At 36.2% G+C, this 17,920-nt stretch overlaps 1 protein-coding gene across 1 annotated transcript in view; it reads right to left on the bottom strand.

Annotated features, from left to right (window-relative positions):
- ABI3BP (ABI family member 3 binding protein) overlaps nt 1-17,920 on the bottom strand; it is a 266,911-nt gene that overhangs the window by 157,537 nt on the left and 91,454 nt on the right. Inside the window, exons 3-5 of the mRNA XM_090276076.1 lie at nt 17,452-17,520; nt 13,729-13,861; nt 938-1,119 (exon numbers count right to left, since the gene is read on the bottom strand). Of these exons, the coding sequence (XP_090132202.1) occupies nt 938-1,119; nt 13,729-13,861; nt 17,452-17,520 (384 nt within the window). The remainder of the gene's footprint in view (nt 1-937; nt 1,120-13,728; nt 13,862-17,451; nt 17,521-17,920) is intronic.

Raw genomic sequence — 17,920 nt, 5'->3', positions numbered from 1 at the left:
AACAGTGAAAATCCAGCAATTTCTTATGCTACCCCATGCAGGTACTTTAAGTGGTGTAATTCTGGCAGTTTCTTCCCCTGCCCCTACCCCTACTGGTTTTTACAGCTAGAGGTAATGGGGGTTTATCTTCCCAGTGCTGGAACCCTGGGCTATGTAGTCTGGCCTGGGGTGGCATTGCTTGCTCCCATGGTCACCGCTGCTTGTCCAAACCACACTGTCTCTTCACCCCATCTCCACAACTCCACCCTTTCTACCTGTCTGGTGAATGTGGCTTCTTTAAATCCTTGGTTTTCAGACTTCCATACAGCTTGATTTTCTGACTGTTCTGGTTGTTATTTGTTTTTGAGATCTGGTTGTAATTCTTTCTATGGTTGCACAAGGAGGCGAAGCATGTTTACTTAAGCCTCCATCTTGACTGGAAGATTTTTCTTGCTTCTAAATCAATTCTTACTAATCATTATGAAAACAACTACAACTCCCCTTTCTAACTCAAGCATATTATTTTATTTACTATCATTTTAAACCCTGATTCCAATAAAGTTTTTGAATGAAGGGATAATGGGAAGAAGGCTCTGAAGCCCATAAAGCCTTTAATGTTCACTGGTCCATTTTTCCATCTGAACATGTACATACATTATTAGTTTTTTGGCTAAGTTGGAGTTCATAGGTCAGGGATTGATTTAAAATACTATAGTGATCAATGAACTGTTATCAATGGAGGCATCAAATATTAGTATCTTCTTTTAAAAATCACTCATAAAAAGGATCCTGAAATATTAATACTCAACAAATTCTATTTATTTTTGTGTTTTCTGAAATACTAGAAGATGGGAATTAACTTGTCTCATATTACACAATCTACACATAATTAAAAATTTGATTAGGCTGTAAGGAGAAAAACAACAGAAAGCTTACTAAGGTAGTTCCAGGTACTTACTTCCAACAATAGTCTTGTGATTGAAAATTTTACTCCAAATTCCACCTTCTAGATTGTCTTTCACTCCAAATTCATAAACTGTGTTGGGCTTTAGATTTTCTACAATTGTTTCAGTGGCTGGACAGAGTTGAAAAATCCATTTCTTTTCCTTATCCTTTTCTCTATAGCGAATTGTATAAAATCTGTTGAAAACCCAAAATATGATGCTTTAAAATCACAGGAAGATTCAGAATGTATGTTCAAGTTTCTTAATACATCACAGACTCTCATCTACTCCAAGGACTATATTCTACATTAGCTTCCGTTTGATTTTTAAAATTCTGTAGAGAACAATTAAAAATACTTTAATGTGTTCTTAAGTTTTTAATTTCTAATTGCAAGTTAGGGATTGTGCAGCAGCACAGTTACAGTCTGACAATTCCGATTTCTCAGTTCTATTATTGCTACTTTGCAAAATTGAAGTTGGAAAACACTGGATGTTCATTTTTTTCCAGTCATGCAGAGAGAAGAACATAGGCATCATTTTATGAATATTTAATATTGTACTTTCATAACTGTATGGGTTCGAGCCTTTTACCCTATGGAAATTGCATTAGGAGTAATATCATTCAATTTTTAAAAGAGAAACCTGAAACTCTAAGATGGAAGCTGGACTGCATTTCAAGGGTGAAATTTTCTTACCATTATAAAAGAAAAAAGAATCAAGACCAATAGCCAAGCTCAGGATACAATGAGAAAAATCAATGTAAATTGAAAATCACTGTTATAAATTTGCTTATGGCTTCATAATATTTCAGACATATATAGAGAAATAATAACAATCCCCACCACTATTTTTTGCACCTTTATCACATGCTAGATTTTACATATATTTTGTCATTTAATTTTCACAAAAACATCATAACTGGTAGAAATTATTAATCCTATTTTCCAAATGTGAAAATGGAGTTTTGGAAAGATTGTTTAACTTGCCCATTGTCACCCAGCTAATGACTTTTCCCAGTGGCAATGCAGAACCACAATACAAAGTCCCCTGGCTCTGCTCTAAACAGCCTCACTAACTGACACAGCAGACCAACAAAGGGGACTTCCTCGCAACTGTGTACAGGAATGAGAATGAACGAGCTAGAACTACGCGTATCAATATGGAGAGATTTCACAAACAAAATATTGAATGAAAATAGTAAATTACAAAATGATATAGTTTCATGTCATTTATGTAAATATCAAAATACACAAACACAAAATATGTCACCATATATTATTCCGGGCATTGTAAGGAGACAACATATTACAATAGTGCTTTGGCTCCCAATGAGCAGGTAGGGAGAGAAATGGGATTAAAAGTCGAAGAAGCAGATAGTTAAACTTCATCTGCTTTTTACTTTTAAGTATTTTAAGTAAATAGAATAAAATAATAGCTTCATGTTTTGGGATGGAAACAGATGTCTGTCACACTGTTTTAGATTCTTCCTGGTAAGTTAAATTTTCTCTCAAAAATTTCGTACTTCTCCTCCACTCCCCCAACCCAGCAAAATTAAATAGACTAAGATTCAGGTCAATTTCTTTTATGCAAAGCTCTTAAAATCTATCACTCATTTACTCATGCTTAAAACATTTGTGGATGAAAAGGGGTTCTATGGAAAGTTACCTTACAAGGTGATCTTGAAAAGGTGTACAGAGTTGGAGAGAGATTCCCAAAGTCCCCACAGCCCATGGTTGGGGGAAGGAGATAATACAGTACTTAAGATACTTTGCATATCTATGGCAAGCTTATAGCTAGATAATAGCTGTGCTACCGCCCCAGAGCAAAAGGTGTACCTGACTTTCAGGATTTCAAAGGAAGGGCAGGCAGCCTTGAGGAAGGAAGCATGTTGGAGAGCATGATCAAGTTGGAAAAAGCATGTAAGGGTGCCATGGTGTAGGAGCATGTTGAGCAGCCATGTGAGAAGGAGCAAGCAGCTGTGCAGTTTATAGTCAGGATTCAGCCACGTGGCCTGGGCTAGGAGGAAAGCAGGCAGGCTGCTGCTTTGGTTGTGCCAACTCTAGCTGACTCTGAAGTCACCAAGGACTCTTTCTTGCAGACTCAGACTCTATCTGGACTCTTAGAACTTGGGACAATTGGAAAGGACACTCTCCTAGGACTTGTGCCTTTCCTGAACTTCACCATGATCTAGTGTAACACAGCATGTGCTTTTCTGGACTATTATACAGAGGCTGAGGACAACATACCCCAGGTCCTGAGAGAGCTGATAGGTAAGGGATGAGGAACTATTGGGCTCAGTTTTGGTTTATAGCCTTTTGGGGAGCAAGGGAAGTGCTGGGTGTTGTGGGGGAACAGGGCTTTGAGATGATGTGCTCCCAGCCATCCCAATGTTGGAATATTGTAAATAAAGACTTGTTTTTCTCAACACTAATTGTTGGGTTTTACACCAAGTTGCCATGGGAACGAGCCTCACTTTGCTCAGTAACAATCTGATCATATGTTCCTAACTGGGCAGGTCATGGTGGGTAGTCACACACCAAGCATATAACTTTTTAGTAAAAGCTTTATCTTTGTTTTAAGCAAGCCCCGTTCATTTTCTCTGTGCATTTAGGTGAAGTAACACACCTTTGAAATAATCCATAACCACCCTCAAGAGAGCACATAATATTGTTAATTATCCTGTAATCCAATCCCCACCTTGCTTTCTCCCGCCTCCATGTTATTTTTCTTACCTTTGTTCCCTCCTTAATTCCAAATGCATAAAAGAAACTGCAGAAGTGTCATTCTTGGGAACATTTGAGATTTTGCTTCCTGGCAATTGTCATCAGTTTCGGCTCAAATAAACTCATAAAAATTATCTACAGGTGTGCACATTCCTCAGGTCAACATGTTTATTGTGCACCCTCTTAGTGCCAGGCCCAAATTCTTGATGATACATAAACAATTACCCAGATTCTCTAGAAACAAGGGCCAGGACCAGCTACACAATTTGTGCGGTTCATTGCAAAGTGAAAACATGGAACCCTTTATTCAAAAGTGATTAAGAATGTCAAGACAGTGACAGGAGAGCCTTAAAGAGTATGGGGATTTATAAGTGGGGAACTCTCTGCAACTACACAGGTTGTCTTCCCATGAATTCAGCAGAGGGTTTACAGTACAATAAGTACAGAGACAGAGGAGATGTGTTTGTACATTCAACCTACCCTTTTACCCGTCGCAAACTACTGAACTGCTTGAAATAATTCATTAGCTTGCTTCTTTCTAGTAAAATCTGCTCTCTAGGCTCAAACCCTCCATTACAAAACAGCAAAAAACAGAATGAGTAAAGGTGGCTTTTATAGCCAAAATACTAACTGCTACTAAAAAGAAACATTATAGAATACTAATCCTCTGTTCTGTGAGTCAAAATATCAACAGTGATTTACAAAACACATTTCTTGACAAGTTTGATGCTTGGGATTTTTGTTGATGTTCTTCCCTGCCCTGGTTATGACAGGATTTTCAAGAAATACAGAGAAGTTGAAATCAGACCAGATGTACTACCACAATTATAAATGTCTAGTTTGGATACATTTCTGAAGTTCTCAATTGCTTGCATGATCCAGAGGGCCCAGAGCTAACAGAACTACCAAAGGCCAGATTCCAGGATTCCCAATAGCTTGATTTGATGTCATCTTCCTAGGAATAAAATGGGACAGAAATGCTCTAGCCTAAGAGCTTATTCATTCATTTAAAAAAAAAAAAAAAAAATCCTGACTGTAAGTTTTTTCTATTTTGATCACAATGACTGTGAAAAACCCCCTCTCTTGCATCAAGTGTCTCAGGGAGAAAAAATGTAGCTAGTCCTTCTCCTCTTCCTTTGTTAGCTTACTACCCATAATTGTATAATTGTATAATATAGGCAAGTTCTAAATTCTAAAACATAGTACACAAAGCTACTTATTTATAATGTTTCCTTGATTTTAAAGCAAAATATAGGCCTTATGATAATAGGCAGTGCTGTACAACATAGCACACAGTAGGTACTACATAAATATTTCTATAGTGAATAGAATGGATACTTAGGTGCTCATAGGGTCATTTTAAAATTAGAATATAATTACTCTAAATGGCCAATGATTCAGTCACCAAAATATACTGTTTTATTTATTTATTTTTCTTTGTATTGGATTTATTGGGGTGAGAATGGTTAAATAATTAGGTTTACAATTATATTTTGCAATAGCCATTGCATAATGTTTTACTTTCTAAACTCTCTATTCCTTTAGAATCAGTGCAAACTGATGGAAAATACAACAAATGTCTACATTGTACATTTTCAGAGGGCTTAAGATTTTTTAAAATTTATTTTAGTTTATCATATAATAAACCCTGAAATGGGCAGGGCAAGAATTTCTATGGAAGAACAAGAGAAGTTGAGACCTGTCTGTCAGTGATAGAGCCAGGCAAGTAGTCAACACTTTTGTATTCATTGGACTATCTTTCTACTGTGGTGCTTGCCAAAAGGAGATGGTAAAAGGTAGGTAAAATGTCACAGAATGGAAGGAGAGTAAAAGGAATTAGAACTCCTTTTAGCATTATTGAGGCTTTTCATCTTTTGTTTTATTATGTATTTACCATAACATATAGTATCAGACTTCCCATTATTGTCTAAGGACATCCAGGATCAAATATTGATGGCATCTTTTCTGTGGATAATTAAATTTAGGCACAAGCACATGGAGAGACAAGTCTATTAAAAATACAGGTAGCAGCCCGCGACTGTCATCAGAGAAGACCTCTGAAGAGTGCCTGTAACAATTTGGATTTTCAGAACATATCTCATATCCTAATCAAGTTGCAAAAAACTGTTGAAGGCAGTGTTTGGTTTAGCTGGCATTATTCTATACTTTGATATCCTCAGTTGTCTCAATACTGACAATAATTGTTATTATAGCTTAAAGAAATCCATAGCCCCTCAAAATGCAGTGCAGAAGGCAGGTAATGGCTTAGACATTTGTCAGCTGCAAATAATTAGCATGACTTTGGGGGAGTCTCTTTGCCCACTTATATATAGATTTTTTTTTCCATTGAAAAAGAAAAGGGAAAGAACTAGATGACCTTTGACATTATTTCTATTTCTGAAAATGTCTTCCAGCTACACATTAGACATTCTATTCTAATAAAATACAAAGGCAAAACATGGGCTAGAAACTCCATAAACAAAATTTATGATGTAACTTGCAGTGAATTATACTAAGTGGAGAAGTTGAAAAATGTCAAAATAAAGTTAGTCCTTTCACAAGCTAGCCTGGCTTAATGCACATGGTTGGCCATTTTATGGGCTTTTCATACTTTTTTCAGTTATGTTTTTATTTCTATGTAATTAGCTACTATTATATTTCCTAAAACATCTATTCCACACATTTTTTGCTCCCTTCACATCAAAGTACACTTCCTGTCAACCCCCTTTATCAATGTCCTTGTTTCCTGCCTTACTGAAGCTGTGATTACTGATATAAAGTCCATTCCTCTCAAAGTGTCTCTCTCTCCCTTCACTCTCTCCTTGCCCTTGATTCTAGGGTTCTCCCTTCTGAAAAATATGGGACTTGGTCATTTTATTCCATGTCCTTGTTCCATCTGCTTTCCAACCATTCTCTTGGTTTCTTCAAGGATCTTTCCTTGAGTCTAAACAATGTTTAAATCTTTTCCATTATATCAAAACAATAATAAAACTGATACTTAGTTTTTATCCCTGCTGCTATCTTTTACCACAAGATTTCTTGAAAGTACTTTCTCATACTTTCTTACCACTTATAATGCCTAAACCTCTTTGCAAAGTGGTGCCTGACTTGTTAGTATAGTAAAACCTTAGGATCAAATCTAATGACTTAATCCTCCAGGAATTTCATAACTACCTTAAAATTTACTCAACTTTCTCAAACTTGTTGTAATTCCTCTTGATTTCAGGTTTTGTCTCCTCTCTTGTCTAATCACTTTTCAAGTCCAGTTATTTTTCCTGCATGATTCCTCTTGCACTTGTCTCTTCTCTATTTCTAAGTAGCTTTTAAGGGCCAAGTTTAGGTCCTGATTATCTTTGAACTCTTGCAATGATTTTCAAACTGGTCAACCATTTCTAAAATCTCTTTTCGTTATTACCTACTGCTGGCTGACCTAAGCTCAGCAGAATAAAAAAGTTTCTAGTAATTTTCATGCTATCTAAAACGGAATAGCTTGTCTGAAGTGGTAATTATAACATAACATATTACATTATGAATAATTATAACAAAGCAAATAATATCAAAAACATCAAGACTAGCAGAAGACACAGTAAATACTTTCTGAGTGCTCACTGCATGCCACACACTGTGTTAACACAGCCACAGTTTATGGTATCAATTCATTAAATCTGACAATCCTATGAGATATTACTATTATTATCCCCATTTTACACATGAGAAAACCAAGGCTTAAATCATTTAAGTAACCTGTCCAAGGTCACTCAGTTAATAATAGAGCAGAATTTAACTTAGGTTAGTTAATCTGACCAGAATTTATACTCTCAACATTCATGCTGTTACCATTCTTGGAGATACTCACTGTGAACTCTGGATAGGAGATACTGCAGAAGAGGTTCAAGGGCTGAATGGACTGGCTAGATGATTTTTACGCCTTGTTCTTAAACATTCATTTGCTTATTAGTTTGTACATTTGTTGAGACCTACTATTATAAAATGTAATGCTACGTTCTTTGTGAGATCAAAGATGAGTGGGACACCTTTCATAATTTCAAAATGAGCTCATGGTATAGTGAGGAAAGCAGATAGTCGTATGAATATAACTAAAGACGGCAGGATGAAAAGCAGAGAGTGCTGAGCATGGCAGTGTATGGCACCTTGCAGCCTGAACTTGTAAACTGGACAGGCTGCATTTTAACTCCCAACCTAGTGGAGTGATTTAAAGCAAGACATCCTAACAGGTCCAGGGAAAGCAGAGTAGGCCAGATTCAAACCTCATATCAGGAGCATGACTCAAATATTTCTTGAGACAGATTCTTAGATTCTATGTTTCTTTTACCAGGCAGTGGGGAGCTGGTAGAGATTCTTCAACATTGATGAAGGAAGCTAGATTTATCAGCTGTAGTCCATATATGAGATAACAAAGCAACGAATCACAGAAGAATCAGAATAAAGCAGGGGTGGGGGGAACTAATCCAAATTATATTTCTATGAAAGAACTGATGAGACTAGACTCCTTATGGGATATAGGCACCAAGGAAAGTGTAAATAAAAATCAAAACTGAATTTGCATACTTGAGAAGAGGGAAGTTAAAGCAATGGGAAAAGAAGTTCTTTTATTAGTGTAGAAAATATAAATTTAGTTTGAGTTTGAGGTGCTGACCACCTTTACCTGGTTAACTTAATAAAAAATATCCTCTGGACAACTAAGTATCAGAATTTTGGAAATGAGTCAAGGTCCAAGGTTCAGCATTGGAAATCATTTACATTTTTGCCATTCCCATCAGCAATTCCTGGGAGCTTTTAGAAATGCAGGATCTTGGGCTCTTCTTCAGGCCTATGAAATCAGAATCTGCATTTTAACAAGGTCGCCCAAATGTTTTACATGTCCATCAAAGTTTGAGAAACACAGTTCTACAGGGAGGTGACAGTTAAAGATGGCCCAGATGAGGCAAGGAGCACGCACAGATGAGATACCCAAGGAGAGAACTCTATTCCATATGTGGGAGGCAGAACAAGTAAGCAAGAGAGGGGAGGGAGGGTAAGAGAAAAATCTAAATAAAAATATAAAAGAAAGAAAAAGTTCAAGAATGGATGAATGGCCAACAATTCCACAGACAGGTTAAAAAGGATAGGAACTGAGAAAATTCCACTGGATTTAGCAATCAATTGATCACTGATGATCACAAAGAGACATTCAGTGAATGGTAGGGAGGGATGGAAGTCAGTGAAACAGAATATAGACTGTATAGGTGGTACAGAAATGAGCAATATGTAAGCAGATCACTGTAGGACGTTTTGGAATTAAGACAGTAGATTAAAAAGTAGCTTGGAAGATACAGCAGGATCAACAGAAGATTTTGTCTTCAGGTAGGGAACTCAGGAGCATGTTTGTGAGCAAAAGGCAGGTCACCGACGGCAGTGAAAGGGCCAAGACGAAAGAGAAAGGCTTACACAATGTGGAAGGGACGCGATGATGAGCACTGTCTGGAGTCAGAAATATGTCCCTTGGAAAGAAGAGAAAGAGAGTTAAAGATAAATCTGGGCTGAAGAAAGAGTAAGCTGATGGCAAATAGTCTAAATTTCCTCAGTATTGCAGCCAGGAGGGATTAGGGTCTGAAATGAGCCAAGGAAAATAGCCAGTGTGCTATTTCCATGATGTGCGGTAAGGCGAGGAGTGCCTGGACTGGAGTCCTTGGCAAGGAAATGGAGAAGTCTAAGATAAAGATACTTATACACATACTTCTCAAAGACAAAACTAATATAACTTGGGGGCTCATTAGTTATAAGAGATGAAAAATAAAAAGTTTCAGATTAAGGTGAGTAGAAGAATTATAGTACCTCAGAAAGCAATGACAAGTGAGGTGATATGTCATGAGAGGCAGTATGAGCTCAATGTTGTCATGTTAAGTTTCAAGTAATGGTAAGACAGAGAAGCAAAAATGCTGACACTTCACTGTTTATTATTCAGCATGTATTTCCTGAAGGCCTACTATGTACCAGATGCTGGTGAGATAATGGTGGCTAAGGTACATTATGATCTCTGTCCTCACAGAACTTAAAACTTATGTGGCAAGACAAATGGGTAACAAGGCTCATTCAGGTGAGAATTCACAAGCTTTGGAAATACCTGCTTCTTAAAAACTTGGGGGGAAAAAAAGAAAGTTAACAGCCTTCTTTGGACTCATTAAAAAGGAGGCCTGCATTCTACATTAAGAGTAAATAAGTACAATATAAAAGTGTTAAAAAATGTGAAAATGATATCTAAATGAATCATAAAACTTCAGTAAGTTTGCAAAGAAGTGAGAACTAAAACATCTTAAACAACAAGTTGGAAACATGGGAAGGAAAAAAAAGCCATTAATGGTGAAATAAATTTTGGTTAAAAACATGTTTTACTTTTCATCTGGGCCAGTTTGGAAAGCTTTCTTTTGACCTTCAATATATCAAGGGCAAGTGTAACGTTCTTCCATGCAAAGTCCATTAAGAATAGAAACTGTAAATTAAGCACAACTTTTCTCCAATATGAACTCAGAAAAGGATCTATAAAGAGGGATACCCACATGGACCCTACGCAAATAGGAATAGGGTCATGTGCCACAAAGGATTAATCAACATTTCACCAATATTTACAAGTTTAAAGCAAACAAAATAAGACAAAAACAAAAACAGTGGTTTTCTCACTGGAAACCTAACTGCACAGAGCTTTGATATAGGAAGCCCAAAGTCAAAGTAAAAACAAAAACTTTCCCAGTAAATTATTTGCATTTGCATAGGATAAAAGAGACTATCCAACAAACTGATGTAAACTGCTTTTTTTTTTTCTTCTTAATCAGAGACTCTCCACAGGGGGCTAAATATTAGAGCTCAATGGATTAAAATAACACTAGTTGATATTTCTGTAGCAAGTCAAAGGCATTCAGATTCCAATGGTTTTGCAAGAAGATACCCTTGAAAACTTCAACTATATTAATCTTCCAATTTTTGAGAAGCAACCATTTCCTATAGCTAATATTGTTTATTCTAACCTACTAGATTAGTATGAATTCTAAAAACATCTGCATGATCATATAAGAGTGAACTTCTCCAAGTCTGCTTCTAATTACACCATTTTAGAGTTGTTCTGGTAGATTTATTTGGTTGCTAATATTGTGTATAGTATTTCCAGAGCTATTACTTAGGGACTACTATTTTTTCTCCAACATCACAAAGACTTTAAAATGTCAGCTTTTTATTAACTAAGGAAAAAGGAGGCACAGGTAAATGAAATTCACAAATACTTCAAGTGCTTCTTTTTAGTCATTACAGTGTAATTCTTCCCTTTTAGTCATGTCCTAACAGTTCCCTATTTCTTCCATGGATGCCTTGATTCTGTCACTCACTCAAGAGTGAAAGCTTGCAAGCATCTTGACATGCTATTATTTAATTTTTAAGAAACTTTACTCTAAATGGACTTATTTATTTTAAATATTGTAACTCGTCAGGCATGACTACCTCTATTTGATAAGAAGGGCAGAGCCAGGGTGTTTGTCAGAGGTGTCGGGGAGGTGCATGTCTGGTCTGAGTTGCTTGGGCCTATGAACCAACTGCCCTGATTAAAATCCTAGCTCCATTAGGCCTTCTGCTCCTCTGTCTTCTCCACATTCATTATCTGCTGGAGCTGTCAAACTATGACAACATCTACCAATCAGAATCAGTCATTAGAGAAATTCTTTCATGGAAAAGCAGTAGGACCAGGTGAGATTAAAGGAAAGGCTTTGAGGAAAGGGGAGGTAATCATATCCAAATTATGCTATATGAATTTACAGGTTACTGAACCTCAAGGATTTATCAAGTTAAATAACCCTTAAAACCAATTGCATTTTGCTACAAGTATACCAAATTTCCTCCCCTCCCTTCCTTCTTTTCTTCCTTCTCTTCCTTACTTCCTTCCCTCTTTCCCTCCCTCACCTTCCTCCCTTCTCTCTTCCCCTTTTGCCTGTCTTTCTAAATAAGAGACTAAAAATTATTTTTTAAAAAAGCAATTCATAAATGTTTATTTTCTCAGCATTGGTGCCCTGGACCAATCCACTAGAAACTGGAATTATCACAAGAAAGCATGTTCTTTCATGAGTCCATTTTCCAAACAAAATAAGTATGGGTTTAGTAGTGGGTGAAATGAGAAATATTTCAGATTCTTCAAAACATCTCAGAATTATTTTTCAAAAAACTTGGTTTTGGTAATATCTTCTACATGCCTTTTCCCGAGAATTTCTTCCTTCAGAACTGTGGGATGGATATGTGAAGGGAAATTTAATTTTTTTCTTAGTCTAGATTTCCTAAACAAAGTCATATGAACGGTACTTTTGAGGATTTATAAACATTTTTAAAAGTCTTTCTTTTTAGTTACATTTAGACATAAATATAAGAACTAAAAAGATACATATTTGGCCAAAAAGTACATGAAAAAGTGCTCAGTGCCTTAGTACACGAGAAATGCATATCCAAATGGAAATGAGACATAACCACACTAGAATAACTAAAATGAAAAAGTACTGACAACACAAAGTGCTGGTGAGAATGTGGAGCAACTTGAACTCTTCATATCTTGCTTGTGAAAGTGTAAATGGAAAAGTTAGGCAAAAACAAAACAAAACAAAAAACGTTAAATATACATTTTTCCTGTGAACCAGGAATTCTACTTCTGAGTATGTAAGAGAAATTAAAAGATATGTCTACAAAAGTGTTATACAAAACTGTTTATAAAATTATATTATAAATATAATAACCAAAAACACAACACAATTCAGGTGTCCATCTGCAAGAGAATGGATAAATAAATTCTGGAATATTTCCATAATGGAATACTACTCAGGAATAAAAACAGAATAGACTATCGATACCTGTGATGTCATGAATGAATGTCAAAAATATACTGAGTGAAAAAAAGTAGACACAAAAAGAAAACATACTGTATGATTCTATTTTTGTGGAATTCTAGTTTGGGCAAAACTAATCTATGGTGATAAAACTCAAATCAGTGATTGCTTCTTGAGGAAGGTACTTTCTGAGATGATGAAAACGCTCTATTTTTTGATGGCATATAGGCTATATAATCATAAGTAATTTTTGTAACTGTACACCTATCAATACATTTTCCTGGGTTTATTATACTTAAATAACAAAATTTTTATTTAAAAAATGAAGTGAATCAACCTCTAAAATTTGAAAATTACTCTGATTATATTTTAAGTTAAAAAAAATCTTAAAAAACAAACAGACTAAAATACCTTTGCTGAATAACCTATTTGGAATTATGGCTCAGCACTCAGCCTGGTGCCCAGCACATGGACAGGCCCAAGCATGTGTGCTGGACGGCTGAGTGGCAGTAACTGAAAAATATACGTAAGATATTTCTTATTCTGTTTTGCCAATGATAGCTTCATTTCCAACTCTGTGCTTTTCCTCTGCTTACATTTCTCCCTGTGTGTGCACCTCCAGTTTTTCTAAGCCAGGAATTCCCAAACCTAGTGTGTGTCTGAATCACCCAGAGCACCATTGAAACACAGATTACTGGGCCCTGCCCTCAGGTTGCTGATTCAGTAGCTCTGGAAGGGACCCCCAGAATTTCCATTTCTGACAGGTTCCCAGGTGATGTGGATGCCAATGCTGCTTGGTTTAGGGACCACACTTCGAGAACTACTGTTTCTAGCCCTTCTTCAATTGCCAGATCAAAGATCCTTTCTTTTCCATTCCAAGCTCAAAGTTTCCAACTTTTAACAGTCTTTCCTAGCTGCCTCTTCCTCTAAAATTTTATCATACTTTTCACTGGTACTCCCTATTTGCTATTTGGTTTATTCTCCCCTGAAGTTTATTCTTCGTTAATAAAAAAGACTTGCATGTGTTTCCATTCAGATAGGTCTTAACTCCCTTAAGAGTAGGTCTTTTCATTTCCCTTATATCCAGAATAGGCTGAAGAGCTATGAGGTGATCTGTAAATGCTGATGCTCCTGATGTTTATGCATTCTTCTAAAACATGTATAAATACTATTAAAAAGAAAGCACTAATTTTCAGGTGAACAATAAAGTCTTCCATTATGATGAATTACCTGTCATTGGAACAATGACTTGGCAACGTCCAGTCATGGTGTGGGTTAATGAGGAAACCCCAGGACAAGAAGACGGAGCTTGGTGTCAGGGTGCCAACCACCAGCTGGAGAGGTCTGCGCGAGCGTGTTTTGCCTATGGAGGTAATATACAGGTTAGTTCTGCTAATATCTGGTGCATTTTCATGATTGGGGTAAAATGTATAAAGATGACTTAAGTGGTAAGATGATGAAGAATTTGAAAGTATCAAGTTCTTTTTCTTTTCATATAATGCACAAATATTACTAATTCTTTGACAATTAATTTTAGCATGAATCAAATGAAATATTCCCTTTTGATATTTATGTGTATATATTCATGTATGTATAATATATGCATATAAACTATATCCAGTTATATCTAGTTTTTATTTTCTTGTGAGTCAAGATGAATATGGAGGTTTTGGCTATTGCCAGTGAAATAAATAAACATACATTTCCATATACATATACATATATTATTCACATGTATGTGTATATGTGTGAATGTATATATACACACTCACTTCATGTCTTTTACAGACAAAATAAAAACACACTAATTTTTTCCCTGGGACTACGATTTAATGTGAAATTATATCTAAGAAGCCCTGGCTGCTATTGCTAAGTGACTTGAACACCGGCCTGCAAACCGGCCTGCTGGTTCAATTTCCAGTCAGGGCGCATGCCTGGGTTGTGGGCCAGGTCCCCAGTTGGGGGCATGCAAGAGGCAACCACAAATTGAGGTTTCTCTTCTTCTTTTTCTCCTTCCCTTCCCCTCTCTCTTAAGATAAATAAATAAAATCTTAAAAAAGAAAGAAAGAAATAACATCTGAGAAAGAAAGCTTAGCATCTAGGTTGTAGGTTATATTATTTTTAAACCTATTTAGAAGTGCCAAATACCTATCATACTATTGAAATAAGAATATTTTTACAGTTAGTATCTAGACAGAAAATGTGCATGCATTTTTAATGATGCTGGAAGAATAGAAATAACACAGGATACACAATTATTCTGATGGGACTTAGTAGATTTGAGATGTTGATAAACCACTGCAGATTCTTTTCAAGTACATAAGAGACAGACATTTGCATTTTCAAAAATATCTGAAACTACATGAATGAAAACAGTAAAAAAGAGTAGGGATGATCCTCAGCAATGGAAGGCAAGACTGGCTCATAACAAAATGAGTGAATAAAATAAAAATCCAACAGCAGACCTAATAAAACTAGATAGAGCTAACATAATACATATATAGTTTGTATTCAATTGGAGTCCCCTTTCATTTCATGAGACTATAGTTGCATTTGCTATGAGATAGACTTGTGTTATCTTAATCTAACACAGTGTGAACCAGTGGGTAGGAAGGTATGTGGAAATTATATAAACAAAAGTCCTTGGAAATTGTGTCTTATGCTTACTTCTACTAGATTCAAGTTCTGCAAATTGTTATTCCAGTGAAGAAACTTCTGAGCCCAGAAAATACATAACCTAGTGATGACAAATTGCCTCACTATAACATAGCTAAATTTCTAAAGGATATTTAAAATAATTTTCAGTGATAGATAGTTTAAAAACATGCATTTATACTTCTCTAAGTTTTTCCAGATCCTTCCAACATAGTACATAGTATGATTATTATTCAAAGGGTCCAAGTCTGGCCCCCAAGGGGGGAAGATTAGAATCTGAGGTGAGGATAGGGAACACATGTAGTTTGAAAAAGCCCTCAGGTATGCCTTTCCCACTCCTGAATTGATTTCCACTAATGTAATATTATCTTACAGATAATATAGGCCCAGAGAAGTTTCAAGGGTGGCAAAGGTCACACCAAAAACAAGACCAAGAATCAAATCTAGGTCTCCTGCATTTTTATCTATTTTCTTTTTATTACATTATCGGTTTAACTCATAATTATTCATTAAATATCACTTAGAGACCAAAGATACATTTTTATTTTACTGAGGGAACCTAAGGCTTACATGGCCATCAAATAATTATTTCACTAAGTTTGGATGTTAATACAAAATGATTAAATAATAAAATTTACATGGTAGATACACATATAAAATGAATGGAAACAAATCCACTAGTCATTATATTATTCTCAAATGCAGATTGCAAAAACAAAATTATATCCGTTGCCTGAAAGGAAAGGTGGGGCATTATATCCTGAACAAGATGAAACCATTTCCTGAACTGGTCAGCACAAAGTGAAAAGTGATTCCTAAGGCTGGTGTTAGAGAAGTCTCAAAATGAAATGAAGTGAAGTTATAAGGTGCTACTGAAGTCCAATCAGTCTCTTGACTTTCTTTACATATATTTTTGTATATTTTATTATGATCATATTTGCATTAAGAAAAAATTCAACAAGTATGAAGCCAGAACCCCATGGAACCAGACTCATGCTTCTTGATTTTATTTTTTAAGTATTTTGAAATAAAGTCTTGAGACATTGTGAGTGCATTTATTTTGAAGTATACGGAAAGCTGCCTGGGCAACTATCATTAACAAGTTATAAGGAGTGATTGAAATTTTCCTTGCACTTTGGGATAATATAAAAGGTCAGGGAAAAAATCTAATCTTAATTTCAAAATGCTTGACGATTTATTGCTTCTCTTAAAAGAAGTGGAAAACAACAGAAGGAGGGAGGAGAAGGGGTTGTGGCAACTGATTTCTGGTAACCAGGCTTGGCAGATACACCTACAAGACAGAACACAGAGCTGCCAAAGGCCCCTTTGCTGGGTGTATTTAAAGATCTGTATGCTCTCCCTACCCATTTCATACCTTAAGAAAGATGTAACAAAACAAAACAAAAGATCCTTCTTTTGTGTGCGGCATCCAGTTTACTATAAAAGATAAGTATGAGTAGGAAATAATTATTTTGAGAAGAGTTCACATTAGAAAACAAGACCAACTCTACAGTGAAGCAGGTGTGGTATCAGATAGTAAAACCATATTCTCAGCTCTACTGCTCCCTCCTTATAGCAATTGACAGCTTATTTGATCTGAGAAAAAACTACAGTAGAGAAACTGGGACAATTTCAAGGAGGATTTTAATCTTCCTTTGTTATGTGAAAATGTTTCTACTTGTTTATTCACATGTATCTGTGTGCCTGTTTCAAGAATTCCTAACCCTGGGAAGATGGGTGTTGCATTGCTGTTTTATTAAAGGAGTCCTTCTATATTTGACTAAATAGAAGAGATTTAGAAGGGAGAGGTCAAGAGTAAAGAAAACCTAAATTCCAATCCATTTAATCCAACACACATGAATGAAGTATGCCTTTGAAATGTAAACAGTCTCCTTCAGCAAAAGTTAGACATCAAAATTTGCCTTTAAAATCTGAAAGGCACAATAGCAGTGAGCACTAGCTCTGGGCCAGGCCCTGTCTTAGGTGTGGCATATCCATGAACTCATTTAATTCTCACAGCAACCCTAATTATGCAGCAGAAAGGAGGTCACTGGGAGGTTCAACAGTTTGCCCACAGCCCTGCAGTTTGTATGTGGTGGTACTGGGATAGGGTCCTGAGAAGTCTCTACCACCAGGCTATGCTACTAATCTGTTAACGGACCCAGAGCCTGCTGTGCATGTTACAGCTTCTAATCTAGATTCTTAAGGCCTCCCCAAGGCACTGGGTCTGCATGGGTTGAAAAAAGATGAGAAGCCATAGATCAGAGTTAATTAAAAAACAAAATGAATGAAAAATACCTGAGCATGACTTCTTGTGACTTGGTGGAGGGGCAGGTCGCACCACGATCAGATATTTAGGCTCCGCATCTGGAAATCATAATAATTATCAATAAAATTTGAGAAAGAGCTGCATTTGCAACAGCACACTCATGTCCTGACTCAGTGTTCCCCGGCTTTAGTCATCATAACCACAGTGAATGAGTGGACCCAGGAATTCAGAAACTTAATACTTGCTGAATAGTTCAGTTTAGTTCAGTTTTTAAAATAAAAATTAAATCCAGGTTTTCAAAACCAAATGGACAGAGGTAGGGGATAGGTCTTAAAAGAATCTTAATAGACACAGCTTTCATGTCACATCTTCATCAATCCTTTTCTCTGCAAAGAGATTTTTTAAAATTCAGATCATATCTGTTCTGTTATCCTCTTCCTCACAGAGGGTCAGCCAGATGCTAAAATCAGACAAGGAAAATCCTACTTGCATAAGACA

The sequence above is a fragment of the Furipterus horrens genome, unplaced genomic scaffold (genome assembly GCF_987537825.1).
Source record: "Furipterus horrens unplaced genomic scaffold, mFurHor1.1.pri manual_scaffold_1, whole genome shotgun sequence".
Taxonomy (NCBI): Eukaryota; Metazoa; Chordata; class Mammalia; order Chiroptera; family Furipteridae; genus Furipterus; species Furipterus horrens.
This window is presented reverse-complemented; position numbering and strand designations above follow the sequence as displayed.